The sequence below is a fragment of the Elephas maximus genome, chromosome 3 (assembly GCF_024166365.1).
Source record: "Elephas maximus indicus isolate mEleMax1 chromosome 3, mEleMax1 primary haplotype, whole genome shotgun sequence".
Taxonomy (NCBI): Eukaryota; Metazoa; Chordata; class Mammalia; order Proboscidea; family Elephantidae; genus Elephas; species Elephas maximus.
Window position 1 is genome coordinate 79533654 of NC_064821.1, and position 18392 is coordinate 79552045.

General features: G+C 42.5%; 1 protein-coding gene across 3 annotated transcripts in view; it reads right to left on the reverse strand.

Annotated features, from left to right (window-relative positions):
* Nucleotides 1-1507: 1507 nt before the first annotated feature.
* Nucleotides 1508-18392, reverse strand: part of SF3A3 (splicing factor 3a subunit 3) — a 34859-nt gene continuing 17974 nt past the window's right edge. Inside the window, exons 12-17 of one of the 3 annotated variants that reach the window (XM_049878825.1) lie at nt 17582-17651; nt 14696-14860; nt 14480-14590; nt 13163-13253; nt 5327-5382; nt 1511-4289 (exon numbers count right to left, since the gene is read on the reverse strand). In XM_049878825.1, the coding sequence (XP_049734782.1) occupies nt 4212-4289; nt 5327-5382; nt 13163-13253; nt 14480-14590; nt 14696-14860; nt 17582-17651 (571 nt within the window). In that variant the 3' untranslated portion in view covers nt 1511-4211. Of the gene's footprint in view, nt 4290-5326; nt 5383-13162; nt 13254-14479; nt 14591-14695; nt 14861-17581; nt 17652-18392 lie in introns of all 3 variants that reach the window. The other 2 variants (XM_049878824.1, XM_049878826.1) reach the window with 2 other exon arrangements.

Here is an 18392-nt window from a genome sequence, read left to right on the forward strand (position 1 = left end):
TTGTCTGGAAACCTGGCAGTGAAGAGGGCTCTCAGAAAGGATAGAAGGAGGGGAGGCCAGAGTGTCCTCCCAGAGCCCGTCGGAATGGGAGGATGCTGGCTGATGGTGGAGGGGGTGGTACGTAGGGAGACATCACAAACCTATTCCCACCATGAGAACTTTGAGGTGAAGCTAATGGAGGACCTCAAAGATGAGGAGAAAGGTAACCATCATCCCAAGCGTCTTAGTTGTCTATCCACTGCTGCTGTAATGGAAATACCACAAGTGGATGGTGTTAGTAAACAAATTTATTTTCTCACAGTTGAGATGGTTGGAAGTCCAAATTCAGGGCACTGGCCAAGGGAAGGCTTTCTCTGTCGGCTCTAGGTAAAGGACCTTGCCTCTTTTCAGCTTCTGTTCCTGGGTTCCTTGGCGATCTCATGTGGTATATATCTTCCCTTCTTTGCTTGCTTCTCTGTGCCTAATCTCATATTTTTATATCTCAAAGTTGAATGGCTTAAAACACACCCTATACTGATATGGTCTCATTAACATAACCAAGGAAGCCCTATTCCCAAATGGACTTACATCCACAGGTACAGGGGTTTGGGATTTATAACACACATTTTGGGGGGACACAATTTAATCCATAACACCGAAGATTTAAAAAAATAATGCACAGGGAGGAGCAAAATCTCGGAACACTGTCTGCCTGACACACTAGTTACCTTTAAGATGTTCCCCAGAGCGTTCCAGCACAAGCTGAACCCAGGGAGGTACACAGAGGAAAGTGGAGAGGAAAGGGATGACTGGTGGAGGCTGGACACAGATTCATTCACTTTCTTCTCAGAGTTGGTGAGTTAGGAGACTTTGCCCCTTGGAGGTTCACCCAGGATCATCTCGGGACTCAGCAGCACCCATCTGGAGGTCAGTCCCAGTAACAACAGCCCCAGTGCTTCCTGCCTGGCTGGGAGAGGCAGGTAGAGTCCTGTGTTTCTTCCCTGATGGGGAATCTTTCTTCAAGACCTAGCTGAATCACCTGTTCTCAGCAGGAAAAGCCCTGGCAGAGGTTGAGACTCCATATCTAAAAAAAGATTCCTAACCCAGGAACCAAGGCTGAACTTCCGGGATCCATGAACCTCTGAAATTGTCTGCAAAATTTGTGTATGTGCATTTACATTTTTCTAGAGAGAAAGTCCATGCTTAACTTTGTACTTCCAAAGGAATCCTTGATCCTAAAAATATTAATAACTACTGAGCTAATCACCTTGGAGGAGAACCACTTCTGCTCTGAATTTGCCAGCATCTCGTCTAACGGCTCTATCCCCCTCAGTAGTTGCTTAAATGCCTCTTCCTGCCTGCTCACCGAGGTTGCTATTGATACTCTTTACCTCTGGCTTATGCTCCTGTATTCTCACCTCCACCTAATTCTGGATTGCAAACCTAGCTGTGCCCGGTACATAGAAAAAAGCACTAATAAAATACGTGAGTGAATGAATGTAACAAATGAACAAAAAGGCTTTGCTGGAACAGGTAACCCCCAGGTTCCCCCAAGGTTGTTCTTGTACATAGTTCACACAAATGACAGCAGTTACCTGTCAGGCTTCTGGGCAGGGGTGATGACATGACTCCTCAGCACCTCGTCCCACCTCCCCTCCACACCTTATAGAAGAAAAACAGGTTCTTGGGATATGGCATTGTCGTAGTTATCCAGTGCTGCTATAACAGAAATACCGCAAGTTGATGGCTTTAACAAAGAGAAATTTATTCTCTCACAGTCAAGTAGGCTAGAAGTCCAAATTCAGGGCGCCAGGACCAGGGGAAGGCTTTCTTCTGTCAACTCGGAAGGAAGATCCTTGTCATCAATCTTCCCGTGATCTGGGAGTTTCTCTGCACAGGAACCCCAGGTCCAAAGGACACACTCTACTCCCAGCATTGCCTACTTGGTGGTATGAGGTCTCCCTATTTCTCTGCTCACTTCTTTCTTTATATCTCAAAAGAGATTGGCTTAAGACACTATCTTGTAGATCTCATCAATGTAACAGCCACTAATCCATTTCATTACATCATAGTGATAGGATTTACAACACAAAGGGAAATCACATCAGACAACAAAATGGTAGACAATCATACAATACTGGGAACCACGACCTGGCCAAGTTGACAGATATTTCTGAAGGACACAATTCAATCCATGACAGGCATTAACCATCAAGTCTCAGGTGTCCTCTCCTCAAGAGGGGCTGCTGAAGAGTGTGCCTGCTGGAAAGCAACAGGTGCATTTCTTGGTAGCTTCAGTGCTAATTGCCAGCAGGAAGCCTGGAGGGAAGTCTCCTCCCACTTTTACCATTTCCAGGGCTTTGCTGAACTCTCTTCCCAGTTGGCAATGTCTCCTTGCACCTTCGGCCAATTGTTGGTAGCGTGTCTAGATGGCTCAATTAGGTTTAATTTTCCACTCACTCAGTTTCAGAAGCTCGGTCCCTAGAGAGGTTGGCCAACTGGGGTTTTAAACAACTAGAGGAGCCAAAGCACAAACGTACCCAAGAGGAGTTGCCTCAGGGATGGGTTGAACTAGGAAGAAAATATCAAACCAGAGTGAAGTGCCACAGGGTTGGGGGTGGTTGAAACCTTACTGCCATGGTGATGACCAGGGTACTAGTTAAGCCTGATGGAGAATGCCAGTTCTGGAGCTCGGATTTTTAAAATAAATACACAAATATATATATGTATGGTCACTATGAGTTGATTATGGCGCGCGCGCGTGCACACACACACACACACACACACACGGAAACCCTGGTGGTGTAGTGGGTAAGAGCTACGGAAGCTAACCGAAAGGTTGGCTGTTCGAATCCATCAGGCACTCCTTGGAAGCTCTGTGGGACAGTTCTACTCTGTCCTGTAGGGTCGCTATGAGTCGGAATCAACTCGGTGGCAACAGATTTGGTATTTGGTATAGTGGTTAAAAGCTCAGCAGTTCAAATCCATCAGCTGTTCCCTTGGAAACCTCATGGGGCAGTTCTACTCTGTCCTATAGACTCGCTATGAGTCAGAAGTGACTCAATGGCATCTAACACCACCACACACAGACATACATATATGTATATATTTGACAAAAACAACAAAGCTGAAGGTCTGAGTGCTGACAGGCAAAAGGGGCCTCTGGGGAAATCCTGTTCTGGAGCAGGGCCCTGGCAATTGTGCTTGTGGGCAGATCAGTACCTCCTTGGCTCCCCTAGTTCTTTTGACTTGGGATACTGGCTTCAGATCTTGCAGCAGCTGCTCAACTCCACACAATGTCTTGGACAACACAAGAACGTTAGCCACTTGTAATGTCAAACAAGGAGCCGCAGTGGCACAGTGGTTAAGTTCTTGGCTACTTACCCAGAGTTTGATGGTTCAAACCCATCAGACGCTCTGCAGGAGAGAGATAGGACAGCCTGCTCCCATAAAGATTACAGCCTTGGAAACCCTATGGGACAGTTCTACTTTCTCCTAAAGGATCACTACGAGTTGGAATTGCCTTGATGGCACACAAAAAAACAAAGTCAAACAGGGATTTTGTAGGGGAAATATGCAGACAGGATAACTAAAGCACAACTCTCATTCTGAACTAGGAGCAGGTGAAGCTGCTCCTACTTCTATTCTGTGCCAGGCTGCTGAGAATTGGGGAGAAGGAAGGGCTGCAGACCCAGGCAAATAAAAAAAACAAAACTTGGTGCTGCAACTTTGTCCTCAGCAGAGGCCCTGGCTCGCCCTATCTTTCTTGTGTGTGCACTTATGGCTGACTCCACTAAGGGCTGGGCTTATCCTGGCCAATGCTCATTTGGTGAAGTGGCAGCAAATGGGGGACTGGCAATAGGTTAAGTTTACCTAACATATGTAACATGACAGGTGCTCATTAAGCCTTAGTTACACTGAAGTTGGTGAGAAAGGGGCAGAGATGTGCTCAGAACTAAAAGACTGAATTGAATTCGTCCACTGACTTTGGGCTTCAGAACAAGACACATTCAGAAGAAATGCTGATTTTATTTTCTGACAGAATCCTTTTTAGTATAAAACAGAGATAAAACACATCTCAACCCTGCAACCATGCCTTGTTTCTACAAGATGCATGCTAGGCCACAATTCTACATAGCAAAAAGTCTTTAGGAGCATTTGATGTGGAGAAGTAAAAAAAGCTGATCTCCAGGAAGCCAGGGCAAACCTGACAGCCGGGACAGATCAGAACACTAGAGCAGTCCTTGTCTTTTCAGATCCTCATAAGTCTTCTTATTCACAACATTCCCACTGGAGTCTTCATACTCTTCCTAAAAAGGAAGGGGGGTACGCGTTGTCAGCTACACCCACTGGGGGAAATGTTTGGAACCAATTTCTGAGCACCTGAGCTCATCCTCGCCTGATTCCACAGCACATTCTAGTACTCCAAGATTGGTGTTCATCTAAGACAGCCCTTCTCACTGGGGTTCCCCAACAGAATCAAGCTCTACTGCCCTGCCCTGAGGCATCCACTGTGTAGTGAATTAACTTCTCTCCTGGGGACCTAGACTGGTACTAGTATAAGTTATAATCTGTCCTTGGAAGATCTGAGAAACAGTTCATTCAAATCACATTCTGTGTTTCAGTTGAGGAAACCTAGCTGAGAAAGGCTGATCTAAGACAACAGCTTTCAAACCATTTCTAGGTTTCGGCCTAAGAGGCCAGTGCACAGGGTGATAGGGCAGCCAAGAAGACTGAGCTTTCCCACAGAGAAGTTCTGCTTTATTCTAATTTATATATTGGAGTTCCACATCACAGTTTGTTTGCAAAGAGCTCTGATGCTTAAAAAGGAAATGCTGAAAACCACTGACCTAAGTAAAGGGGGCCTGTTGCCCGTCACTGTGGGACTCAGGGTGAGTTGCTAGCACGTCTCCTCCCATACACATCACCCTCCATCTCTGAAACGTGCTGTTCAGAGACCAGCCAGGAAGCCCCCCACCCCCACCAGAGGATCATCTCGCATTAGATGCTTTCCTCAAAGGAGATGTAACTTATAAGATTCTCAACCTCTTGGCTTATGAACACCCGTGGCAGGACAAAAGATTGCATACTCCTGCTTACCGCTTCAAACAGAATTTTCAATGAGAGAATACAACCTGGCTTGAGACACAGATTTAAAGTGTGACATATTAAATATCAAAAATAAATCAGGCTTATAGGTCAAGAATCAAATTATCGATACTGTCACATTATACTAGCTACTACCGTGACCAAGGGACATGTTCTCCCTTCTACATGGTGAAAGAGCTGTCACTTGATGCTGTCCCTGACTTTGTCCCAGATCCTAATCCCCTACATTAGCACCCACCTCGGTGTCAGGCTGCCATCGTTCCGACGCCTTCTGCAGTTTCAGCTTGGCCCACACTGCAGGATGAGAAACAAGCAGCAGTCAGGATTCAATGAGCATCCATCGGGCACACAGTGTTACAACAACACCCTCCCCCACTTACCAGGGCCCCCCTAGGTGACTCTACCCTTGAGACTCCTGCTTGCCCTAAGCTGGAATTTTGGTTCTGGACCACCCATAGAAAAAAGCCCCTCGACTGCAAAATTAACCATAATCTTCGTTTTGCTGTAAAAGAAAATTAGATTAAATATAACTGAAGACCTCATAGAAGAGAAAATTGATGCTCTTGAAGAAAGAACTTAGTTTATCCATATGGAAAAACCTATGGGAATTTGGGGACAAAGGGGTCTTACTGTCTTAAAGATTATAATACAAGAGAAAGGAAATACTACCAAATATGTCAAACACGTCTGCTTAATCTGGTGCATATATGACAAAAACTTCAGAGAAAGACAGGTGCACTATCACGGCCAAAGAGTCTAAATGATAAGATGGTTCAAAAAACACGGGAGACATTAAGGACAAAATTACGTCAGCTCATTAACAAATCTGTCCCACTGAAGACAGAAATGGGAAGACAGCTACAAAACCACCACAGAGGCGGCAATCAGACAAGACAGTCACAAAACCAGGGAGAGAACGACATGAATCTTTAAGAATGATGCCAAGAAGTTACACTCTTAGCACAATTGGATACAGTGAATAGAGAAGACAGGTCCGCGGCTAAGGAGGGAAGATGGTAAAACATTAGTTGATGACAGTGAGAAGGCATTAACTATTTGATTGCTATATGCTTCCATCTTTCCTATCAAGTAGAACAATCTTTACACTTGACAAGATTAGTAGAGACATCATGTAAAGAGAGTTGAAGCCTAAGAAATAGAAAATGAGACAATGCATGGAAAAGTGCTTAGCTCTGTGCCTGGCACACAGATGCTCAACAAGTGTTTTTTTGTTTTTCTCCTTTCCTGCTGATTGCTTTAAATTAGCTGAAGTCTTCACACTCAGGTAGCAGGCCTATTGGAAAGAGTGGAGAATTTATGGTGTGCTTCCTACGTGCCAGAACAGGGCCCTGACAGTCGTCATCCAGGCCACTCCGGAATCTGGTAACTTGAACCAAAAATACTGGAGGATGGGAAACGCTGTCCTGATTTTCTTGAAGGAAAAAATGGATTTAAGAAACCAGAGTAGTAAGTGAGGTGTTATTCCTCAGAGAACTCTGAAAGCAATTAGAAAAGAATGTGATCACCACTAGGTGCCAGGGAGGTTTACTACGAGTAGGTCAAACAAACTGTTTTTGATGGGACACTTGACGCAAGAAAAGGCCACAGACACAGGATATCATCATTTTAGCAAAGCAACTGCTCTTGTGATCACCACTAGGCGCCAGGGAGGTTCACTACGAGTAGGTCAAACTAATTGTTTTTGATGGGACACTTGACCCAAGAAAAGGCCACAGACACAGGATATCATCATTTTAGCAAAGCAACTGCTCTTGTAGGGACTGTACTTAGATTTTCCTAAGATGTTTAAGTATTATAAATGAGACAGCAATATTTGGACTCGATGCTTTAGTAGTTTTTCAGTTAGGCAGATAATAGTAAATATTGATAAAGTGTGACCAACCACTTAAATGGAGGCCCCTGGTGGCACTTCCACAGTACTCTCTTTGCTGTGTTTTGTTCATTTTTTTTAAAGCCAATACCAAAAAACCAAAACCAAACCCACTGCCGTCAAGTCTATTCCGACTCATAGGTTTCCCACAGAGAAGTTCTGCTTTATTCTAATTTATATATTGGAGTTCCACATCACAGTTTGTTTGCAAAGAGCTCTGATGCTTAAAAAGGAAATGCTGAAAACCACTGACCTAAGTAAAGGGGGCCTGTTGCCCGTCACTGTGGGACTCAGGGTGAGTTGCTAGCACGCCTCCTCCCATACACATCACCCTCCATCTCTGAAACGTGCTGTTCAGAGACCAGCCAGGAAGCCCCCCACCCCCACCAGAGGATCATCTCGCATTAGATGCTTTCCTCAAAGGAGATGTAACTTATAAGATTCTCAACCTCTTGGCTTATGAACACCCGTGGCAGGACAAAAGATTGCATACTCCTGCTTACCGCTTCAAACAGAATTTTCAATAGTCTGGGAATAATGGATAAATTTACAAGTGAAATTCTTCATTTAAGTAAAAATAAATAAAATCAACTGCAACTTCTGAGAGACCCAGCTTAAATGACAGTACTGAATCTCTCCCTTCTGCCTAAGAGTTCCAAGACAGGGAAAAGAAAAGCTTCAACAGAATCATCTAAAACAACAAGTAAAATCCTGCATAGGAACTGTGCCAATGCCTACTTCCCTGCCACAGAGCACATGTCTACCCGACACTCCCTGGAGGAACAGTCCTATGTAACAGTAACTACATTCACCACCAGCATTACTGAAGACATAGCCAACAGGAATACAGATGGCACCTGACCCAGCAGTGCCTAGCTGTTGTCTTCCCCAGGTATTAGAAACTGGGACACTGAAAGACTCTGTGAGCTGGATGACACGGGCTCTTGAAACTTAAAAAGTCATATAGAACGTGGGCTGGAGTTGCCTTCATTGGTAACCGAGGTTAATAGAGAAGAAACAAGGAAGTGAAGAAGGTGGATCTACAGAGAGAAGCACTGCCAAATAAGCACATTTTCATAAAGAGTATGGAGGACATTGGGCTAGTGTTAGTAGGCTCTCTTCCTTATAACCAAAAATCCCTAAGATCTAATTTATATGCTTAAAAACAAAACAGCAATTCAAATTTAATAAAAAAAGAATCATACCACCAACAGGAAATAAAACTTAAAGAAACTCTGCACAATGTAAGAATTAAATTCAACTCAATAATTATCGATGTTTACTACTACCAGCCACTCCTTGGAAACCCTATGGGGCAGTTCTACTCTGTCCTATAGGGTCACTATGAGTCAGGATCGACTTGATGGCAATGGATTTGGTTTTTTGTTTACTAGCCATATACCTGAGAAATAGTCTGTCAGTCTTGTGAGCATTTACACGTATATAACCACCTACTTATGTCACTGAATGCCTGCAATGAAGCCAGATAGAGTTAATCTAAGGTATTTAAAAGGAGGAATGGTACTTGAAACAGAAAAGGGGGCAAAAGTGATGACAAAATTGTAACAAGCCTATGAATACTCTTCTAGAGGATGGGGAAAAAAATGGAAAGAGAAAGTGATAACATTGAGATATAACTAAAACTAGAAATGCTATGTAAAAACCAAAAAACCCAAACCCATTGCTGTTGAGTCAATTCAGACTCATAGCGACCCTACAGGACAGAGTAGAACTGTCCCATAGAGTTTCCACGGAGTGCCTAATGGATTTGAAACGCCAACCTTCTGGTTAGCAGCCATAATAGCACTTAACCACCATGCCAGCAGGATTTCCACAAATGCTATGTAGACACCAAAAAAACCAAACCCAGTGCCGTTGAGTCGATTCCGACTCATAGCGACCCTATAAGACAGAGTAGAACTGCCCCATGGAGTTTCTAAGGAGCACCTGGTGGATTTGAACTGCCGACCCTCGGGTTAGCAGCCATAGCACTTAACCACTACGCCACCAGGGTTTCCATGCTATGTAGAGAACCTAAACATATCAAAGGAAGCCATGATGGGGAGAACTGATATAGGAAATCAAAGACTTGGCAATAATAAAAACATGCACATAAAAATAACTGATTAACCTAGACAGCTGAATAAGGACATATTCTGAAAATGATATGGGGTAATGGAAGAATCATGAACCTGCCAAGAATATTCTAGAAAAAAGGTAAAATATTCCTAAAAATCGCTGTATGGCTAATTAGAGAATGTGTGAAGTTTCCTTCTGGAATAACCTTTCAAGATTGACCCACAACTTGATGAGGGTGATTTAAAGGAAGGCAGTGGAGCATTGCAGACAGAGAAAAGACTCTTATGTCACACGACAGACATGGGCATGAGCCCTGGGTTTTCCACTTAGAAGCTTTGCAACCTTGTGACGGTCACCTAGCTTCTCTGGGTCTCAATTTCTTCACCTGAAAATGCGGGTGATGCCTACTACCCTGTGGGCTTAAGTGAGAACTGCACGAGTGTGTAACATTTCCCATAGTATCTGGCATACTAACAGGCACTTGGTTAAATGGTTTCTAGCAATATTAGCATTAAACTTTGAATGAAAAGATGGAAATGACTTTGGATCTCACTGCTCACACTCTGCAGAAGAACCCACAAATGAAGATGGTGATGATGGCAGTTGTGCTTACTAACAACATACTATACTGTTTTAAGCTTGTTACCCATATGATCTAATTGAACTTCAAGACAATTCCACGTCTTAAAGATATGGAAACTAAGGCACTGAGAGGTAAGTAACTTGCCCAGGATCCCACAGCTAGTAAGAGGTGGAGCCATGACTGACCCCAAGAGGCTGACTCTCGAGACCCTGAGTTAACCACCACATGATACTAAATTAGGAATGGGGTTTGGAGCACACTTGGCCATTGAAGCAGAACATATCACAAGAACGTGACAGAATTTATCAACCAGGATCATGACAACAGAAATTTTAAGTATCACTTTTTATAAACAAGATGTTAAGATAATGATAGGATAAGATTAAAAATATAAAATAAAACCTACTGATAAATTAGGAAAAGAAATAAGTATGGAATCTATGGTACTTCAGACCACTGATATATAACTTTTCTTCTGTAATAATTCAATTTAATAATATATACTGTATATATTATACCATGAACATTATATATATTATCCATGACAATAATAGAAATTAGTATTAGAAATATACTATTCATAAAAAGTTAGTTAGAAACGTTAGAAAAATACCTGTCCAAAGGTAGTTTCAAAACTACCAAACACACCACATAAATGAGAAGTACAAACAAACCTAACAACATTTAAGTAACTGTCCAGAAAGTAGATGATTATAAACAGATCAATACATTGAGGGTAAAAGGCTTAATATCCCTCTGTAATGACAAATATTGATGAGTGAGATTAAAAAAATAGCCAATATTTGTTGTCAAAATCTTGATAACTGGGGAAATAGTCTATCATAACAGAACAATGACATCAGATAAAGGGAATTTCAAAAAGAAAATGGGAATGAATAGTAAGTTTATGATACAATACTGAGTTTGTTTGACTCAAACACAAAAACAAAATTCATCAGAAGTGCAAGAAGGAACAAAACAATCATAATTGGAAATAGCACCATGTCTCTATCAGAATTCAAAATAAATAGATGAAAGTATGAAATTAAAGACTTGGACACTGTAAGAAGTTTAACTCAGCCTACATGTGGAGAGAGAGAAGTACTTCTTTCCAGGTGGACATAAACCTTTTACAAACCACCGACCATACAAATATCAGACACAAAGATACAATACATTTTATAGGCAGACACGTGAAATTATTTTTCTGTTTTTATTTGTTTTTCTTGGCCCATGTACTACTTTAGTGAGTGTGTGTAATTTAACAAAGTAGAGTGGTAAAATAAACCTCTTTCTCAGGCTAACTAGTTGAAAGTAAAAACATGACAGACAAGAGATAAACAGGAAAGAAATAAAAAGCCTGTGAGGAAGATGCTAATGGCAGAAAAAGCTACCACTGCCAGGCAAACAGGAAGCCTCGGCTGAGGACCCCTGGGTACTGTGACAACACATTTCGTGGTGTGCACGGCACATCTCTCTCTAAGAGGTATTGTGCTGTTTTGTCTCTGTGTATCTGTACTGTGGGCTCAGAAACAAGCTTACTGAGATTTGTATTTTTTTCTATATATTAGTAGTTCTTAAGGTATTTTTTCTTAATTGTACTTCATGTGAATGTTTACAGAGCAAATTAGTTTCTCATTCAAAAATTTATACACACAAACTGTTTTGTGACATTTGTTGCAATCCTTGCACATGTCACCACTCACCCCTCTCCCTTTCCACCCCGCGTTCCTCAGTTCCATTAGTCCAGTCCAGTTTTCCTGTCCCTTCCCGCCTTCTAGTCTTTTCTTTTTTAGGCAGGTGTTGCCCATTTTGTCTCGTATACTTTACTGATCTAAGCAGCATGCTCCTCACATGTGTTACTGTTTGTTTCACAGCCCTGCCTAATTTCTGGCTGAAAGGTGAACCTTGGGAGTGGCTTCAGTTCTGAGTTAAAAGGGTATCTGGAGGCCATAGTGTCAGGGGTTCCTCCAGTCCCTGAAAGACCAGTCTAAGTCTGGTCTTTTTTGTGAATTTGATCTTGTAGTCTACATTTTTCTCCCACTCTGTCTGGGAACCTCTATTGTAATCGCAGTCAGAGTGGTAGGTAGTGGTAGCCGAGCACCATCTAGTTCTTCTGGTCTCAGGGTTAAGCGGGCTGTGGTTCATGTGGTCCATTAGTCCTTTGGACTAATTACCCCCTTCAGTCTTCAGTTTTTTTCACTTTCCTTTGCTCTGGACTAGAAGAGACTGATAGCTGTATCTCAGATTGCTGCTTGTAAGCTTTCAAGACCCCAGACACTACTCACCAAAGTGGGATGTAGAACATTGTTTTTAAGAACTATGTTGTGCCAATTGACATAGATGTCCCCTGAATCTATGGTCCTTTGCCTTTGAACCTGGGAATTTCTTCCCAAGAGGTATTTAGTTATGTCTGAGTAGTCTCCCTGACTGTGCCACTTGTGTGCTCTATTGTCTATATGAATGTATGAGGAGCACCTACAGTCATATTTAGAAATTTTCACTACAAAGCCTGTATCTGCTGGTGGGTGTGCTCCTCTACCCCTCCCTCATCTCTTGGCATATCTATCTGTGTAGATTTGTAGATTATTCTTTGTTAATGCTACTGCTACAGGACTGTCTATTCTATAATTGTTACCACAGTTGTCTTTTATTTCTACATTCCTCACGGTGTCCTCTCTTGCTTTGGTCATGTTGTGCTAACTTCTCCCATATTGTGTACAGCCTTCCCTTCACCAATATCAACACATGTCTACTATCTCTTTGGTAACTTTCCCTCCCTCTTCCTCCCATCCCTGGTAACCATCGAAGAGGTTATTTCTCCTGTGTGTAAACCTTTTGTTGTTACTTTATAATGGTAGTCTCATACAATATTTGCCCTGTTGTGACTGACTTATTTCACTCAGCATAAGGTTCTTCACATATTAAAAACAATTCAGAAGATATACATACAGGTAGTCTCTGACTTACGTCGTATCTTAGTTACGACAAACTGCGCTTACAACTGTGTTCTTCTTTTGTACATCTTATCATTAGTAAAAAGTACTACACACAACGTTGCAGTGCGTAATTTGCTGATGTTATCATTCTCAGATGTTCAATCATATACGTTCGATATTACGATACATAAAGACACTGATATGGATAATAACGCAGTAATAATGAAAACCTATAAAAGAAGTGGTATTCAACTTACGCTAGAACCAATTTATGGTTTGGAATGGAACTCTGTGGTAAGTTGGGGACTATCTGTACAATTCGTCAAAATCCTACATACAGGGGAGTACACAGATTTCAGGTTAGGAATTCCTATTTTACACTCAGCATAGGACTCTTCTCAAAGGAAGAACAATCAATACTGCTGACTAAGTCACTCTCCTTAAAACTGCATAATTATATGACTGTTCCAGTTTTTAATACCCACAACCTACTGCCCTCGGGCCTGATTCACCAGGGTATTGGGACAGTGAATCGTAGTAGGAGTGGGTGCTTGGTCTAGCCTAGGAATGGAGTTGACTTACAGGAGACAGCATCTTCAATCTGTGTCACATTAGCAAAGTGGGCAGTATTTGGGATGCCCAAACACCTCATGCCATGAGCATGACGCCATTCCTGGGAAAAGAGAGAAGCCAAAAGACAATGTGAAATGGGAATAGTTGGACACCGAGCATTAAGTCCATTCTACTCATAAACCTTCACCCAACCCTTTGCAAAAGATTCCACCTAAAAGAAGCATTCCTTTGGCAGATAATGTCTGTAAACAGCTGGTTGTGACTGACAGGAGGCAGATGTTTCGAAGAAGCGTTGCATTGTCTGCCTTCCTGAGCTGCTTTATGTAACTTAGATCTTAGATCCAGTAGTTCTTCAGACAAAACCTTTGGCTCGAGATCATAGAAAACACAACTCTGACCAGTTACCTCCCGTGCTGGGGGAGAGCCTGATGCAGCCCAAGCAATCCCCACAATCAGCACAAGTAGCCTTATATAAGGTATAGTACCGGCAGGTCACTGTCATCCTCGTAAGTAAAGGAGAAGGCAGTTTGTTTACCAGTTGTGAAAACGGAGGTATGGGGAGAGTAGGGAGAGAGTGATGTAATGACAGTCTTGGCTCAGGGATGACAAATGGGCTGGGCTTTATCCTGTATGTCAACTGCAATTGATTGGAAAGGCAGCGCTGAGAGATTCAGAGACCACTACAGGGTTCAGTGGGAAAGAGCCAGGGTAAATTAGTAACATCTGGAGTGAAGGAGGAAGGGAAGGAGGACTTCACACATATTTGCAATCCTAGGACTAGTCTTTCCTATTCTGTAAAAATTTCCTTCAAGTATTAAGAATTGAAGGCAGAAATAAAACAAGGGTAAACCCACTTACTGGACTGCTACACAGACAACTCCTTGTCTCAAGAATAACTCGATAAATGTCATCTCATTGGTTTTTTTTTTTCCCCCAAAGAGGCAAAGGCTCAGTTAAGTCCCAAAGAAAGATGTGGTCAGCATTCTCTTTAGTCCCAAGTAATGGAGAAGAAAAATGACCAAGGAATCAGATCGGTCTAAGGTGTTGGAAGAAAGAAAAAAGAAGAGAGAAGTACTAGAACAAGCAAGAGAAAACTGAAATGAGGTTCAAATAACAGAGTGGTAGAATGAACCAGAAACTTTCAGGCATTATTTAAGAGTAGCACTGGCGCCTAAAGCCATATGCCTTATGCTTGACTTTAGGCTTGTTCCCTCTGTAATCCCATTAAGCTCTGGGCACTAGCAGCCTTCTCAAGCTGCTCTATCCTCTTTTCTAGAAGTCTCACGATTATTTAATTCCCAGGAGAAATGGCTTTGAATTCCTCACAGCAAAGTGCCGCTGGAAGGCCTTGGGCCCTCTGTAGGTGTAGTTTCCACAAATCTCACAGTTGTAGTTGATATTTAGGCCATGAAGCTTATACAGCCAGTAGGGAATGGGCTAAAAGAAATCAGATAAGAAATGGCATTAGAGCAATGTCTGCTAAGGGTTATACTGCTTCCAAAATGCGGGATGGGGGCAAGAGGTGGTGGTGGTGGGACTTACTTTGCCATCCCAGCCAAGGGGCAGGTTTTTGGGGTTGTAAATGATCTCGTTCTCTTCATCTTCACTTTCACTCTCACTGATCTGCTCTTCCTCCTCCTCTTCTCGCTCTTCTCCTGTCCTTGCCTGCTTGCGTTGCACGTTTTCATGAGTGAGATGTCGCTGTTCCTAAGGCAGGTCCATAAATGAAAAGGGAAGTCAGAGGAAAAGCAGCACAGAATCAGAGGGAAATTTCCTACTGTTTTCCCATAACCCCTGCTGACCCCTCACTCCAAGGATAAAGTTTTCTTTCTTGCAGAATAAAGCAAAAGTCCTGCCTTCATATCAGACCCCTTTTCAGCAGTCCCTGGATTTATCTCCCAGGAAAAAGTCAAAGCTTTCAGGTCATTTGCCTAAATTACTTATCGGAGGTCACAGATTATCACAGAACAACAGAAAACAAAGTCTCATTTATTCTGTCTCTAAAATATTTCCTGAACTAATCCTTTGTCCTCCTTTCCACTGTCACTGCCCTCACCAAGACGCCCAGCTTCACACTTGCCCTGAGTCTCTCCCCCTTCCAGTCCAGCTTCCATTCTCTTGCTAGATTCTCTGCAGATTATCTTTTTACACACAAATCTAAAGGCATGCTCTCCCGCATAAAGAACTTCCTGCTCCTTACAGGACAAATTTCTAACTCTTCCAACTATTCTAAATTTTTTGACCGCTCCCTTCCTCACAAGGCAGACTCCAGCCACACCTAATTTCTCACTAGTCCCTTAACTTCTAATATCTTTTCATAATGTTGTACCTTTGTACTTGCTGTTCCCTCTACTTGGAACCATTTTTCTCCCTCTTTCTACTTAGAGAACTTAACCCTCAGTATATTCAAGTATGTGTCGCTGTCTTAGTCATCTAGTGCTACTATAACAGCAATACCCCAAGTGGGTGGTTTTAACAAAGAGAAGTTTGTTTTCTCAGAGTAAAGCAGGCTAAAAGTCCAAATTCAGGGTGTCAGATCGGGGGAAGGCTTTCTCTCTCTGTCGGTCTTCTCATCAATCTTCCTCTGGACTAGGAGTTTCTACGCAGGGCCTCTGGGTCCAAAGGACACTCTATACTCCTGGCACTGCTTTCTTGGTGGTGGGAGGTTCCCCTGTCTCTCTACTACTTCTCACTTTTTATATCTCAAGAGATTGCCTCAAGACACAGTCCAATCTTGTAGATTGAGCCCTGCCTCACTAACTGTTGCCCATCCTTCCTCATTAACATCATAGAGGCAGGATTTACAATATATAGCAAAATCACACAATACCATGAATCATGGTCCAGCCAAATTGATACACACATTTTTTCGGGGACATAATTCAATCCATTACAGTCACGTTATACATTTGTCTATCTCCCCCAGCCAACTATAAGGTGGGTCTTTTCAAGGGTAACAGGGTGTGTCATATGCACTATTGTACCCAAAGATCTAGTACAATGCCTGGAAACCAACAGGCATCAATAAATGGTGAAATAATGGCAAAAATCATAGCAGTATACAATGAGAGCAACCTCTGGAAGCCATTTTGGCTGGAACTGGTTCAAATTCCAAAGTGAATAGTGCCACCTCCTGGCAGGGAAAGCAAGATGCTCTCAAAGAAGGGAGAGAGTAGTGGCTGCCATCTCATGTCAAGGGCACAAATTACCCTCCCAGCCATCTTCAGAGTACTGGCAACTCACATTACTGCCCACCCTAGCACAGCCCAAGTTCACTGTGGAAAATACATTGTTGTGTGCCATTGAGTTGATTCCAAGTGATCCTACAGAACTGCCCCATAGAGTTTCCTAGGCTGTACTCTTTACAGGAACCAGGTCTTTTCTCTTGAGAAGCCACTGGGTGGGTTCCAACATCCAAACTTTGGTTACCAGCTAGGGGATTAACTGTAACACCAGGGCTCCTTGTGGAGAATATAAGTGCTCCCAATTTCCAATGTCTGTCTAGTTGCCTCTCACTGAAAGCAGTCCTAACAGAGAAAACCAATAGGTGACTAGTTTTATAACTACTATGAAGGTGTTCCTCAAACTACAGGGAGAATGAAAACACCCATGGCAACTGACAGAAATATGCAAACTTCTTAGGAGACAGGCTAGCTGAGTGGAGCTGCCCATTCACATGCCACCTGAGTATCTGCAGAGAACGGCTCAGAGAGCAGGTGAAAACTGTAAACGCAGACACTGCCAGAAAGGTTAGTCTTTCCCCAGGGCTCCCCGAAACACTAACCATCTCCCCTGGATGAATACTGCCCTTTCTTCTACCTTCTCTTCCCTGAAAGGGGCCTGTTTTCCTCCTACTCCTCTCCCCTGCCTTCTCTAAGTTATCTTAGTATCTTAGTGAGGTTCAACTTTTTCCCACCCCTAGCCCACCCTTCAACTCCTTCCTGAAAGAACATTCAAAGAGCAGCTCTCAGCAGCTTTATACCACTAACACTACAGCCTTAGTTTCTTATAATTTCCTGAACATGTAAGTAATGACTATTCATAAAAAGTCATAACCAGAAAGCTCTGTTAGTAACCTATCTCTTATTTGCCTTTTGACTGTCTGCTTCTTGGTTGTATCCTGGATATATGGAGCTAAGGCACTATTCTGGATACTACACTGAGAAGGCAGCCTACTTTCTATGCCAGGACCCAAGAGAGATCTCTAGCCCCAAGGAAATTTGGTAACCTTGGGAATATACCTGACAGCAGAAGAGGGACTTAAGGAAGGAACATGGACACTGAGAAAACCCCATTTTCTTGCTCCACCAGTTCAATGTTTACTCCCTTCCTCTTTTAAACCCTGAGAAAATATCCTGCTGGAGTTTATATCTATCTCACTCCCACACCTTCTAGTATTTACAGCCCTCGGAAGAGTCAGTTACTTACCCCGAGAATCTCTACATATTCGTAGATCTGGGCTTCTAGGAAAGCAATGTCTTTGTTCCGCTCAGTGTCTCTGAGAACAAGAAACGAGCTGTATCACTCAAGCGTTCTTTCACCCAATACCTTGCTCTCTGTATCTGGGAACACTTATTCCACCGTTACATTAGAGATTACAAGCACAGGAGAAATACCATGCTGAAAGTAAATGCCCTGTTCAGCTCAGGACTTGCTGATAGAAGTACTGGGGTTACTGCTTGGAATGGATGGAAACTTCCTCTTTGACCTCATTTTAGAAGGTGAAAGATTTATCAACATTTAAATTTCCATCATTATAATCTACAAAGGAAAAAAAAAATTTATTTATTTATTTTTTTGAAATGTGGTACAAAAGAAAGAACTCTGGGGCCAGGCACACCTGGGCCCAAATCTGGCCCTGCAACTATGTACTTCTGAAAGACACAACACATTTTATAACTTTTCGGAGTCCTTATCTGTAAAATAAATCAGGATAAGGACGACTTTTTAGAAGTAATGTGAGAATCAGAAGAAACACAAATAAAAAATGCCCTGTAGAAGTATGTGGCTCAAGAATACAACCGTCATTGGCAAAAAGAAGCTCACAGAAATATTTTTTAGAACTATTTAGACTTTTAGTCTCCATACCCTGCTGAGGTAATAAAAGGCACCTAGAGCACTGTAGTGTTTCAACACTAGAGCCTTCCCCAACCTCCGATCTCCTGAGTACAGACTGCTCTTTGTTTTGCAGTAACGGTGACAGTATTCTCTATCATTAGTAGAGATAAAGAGTGGACCA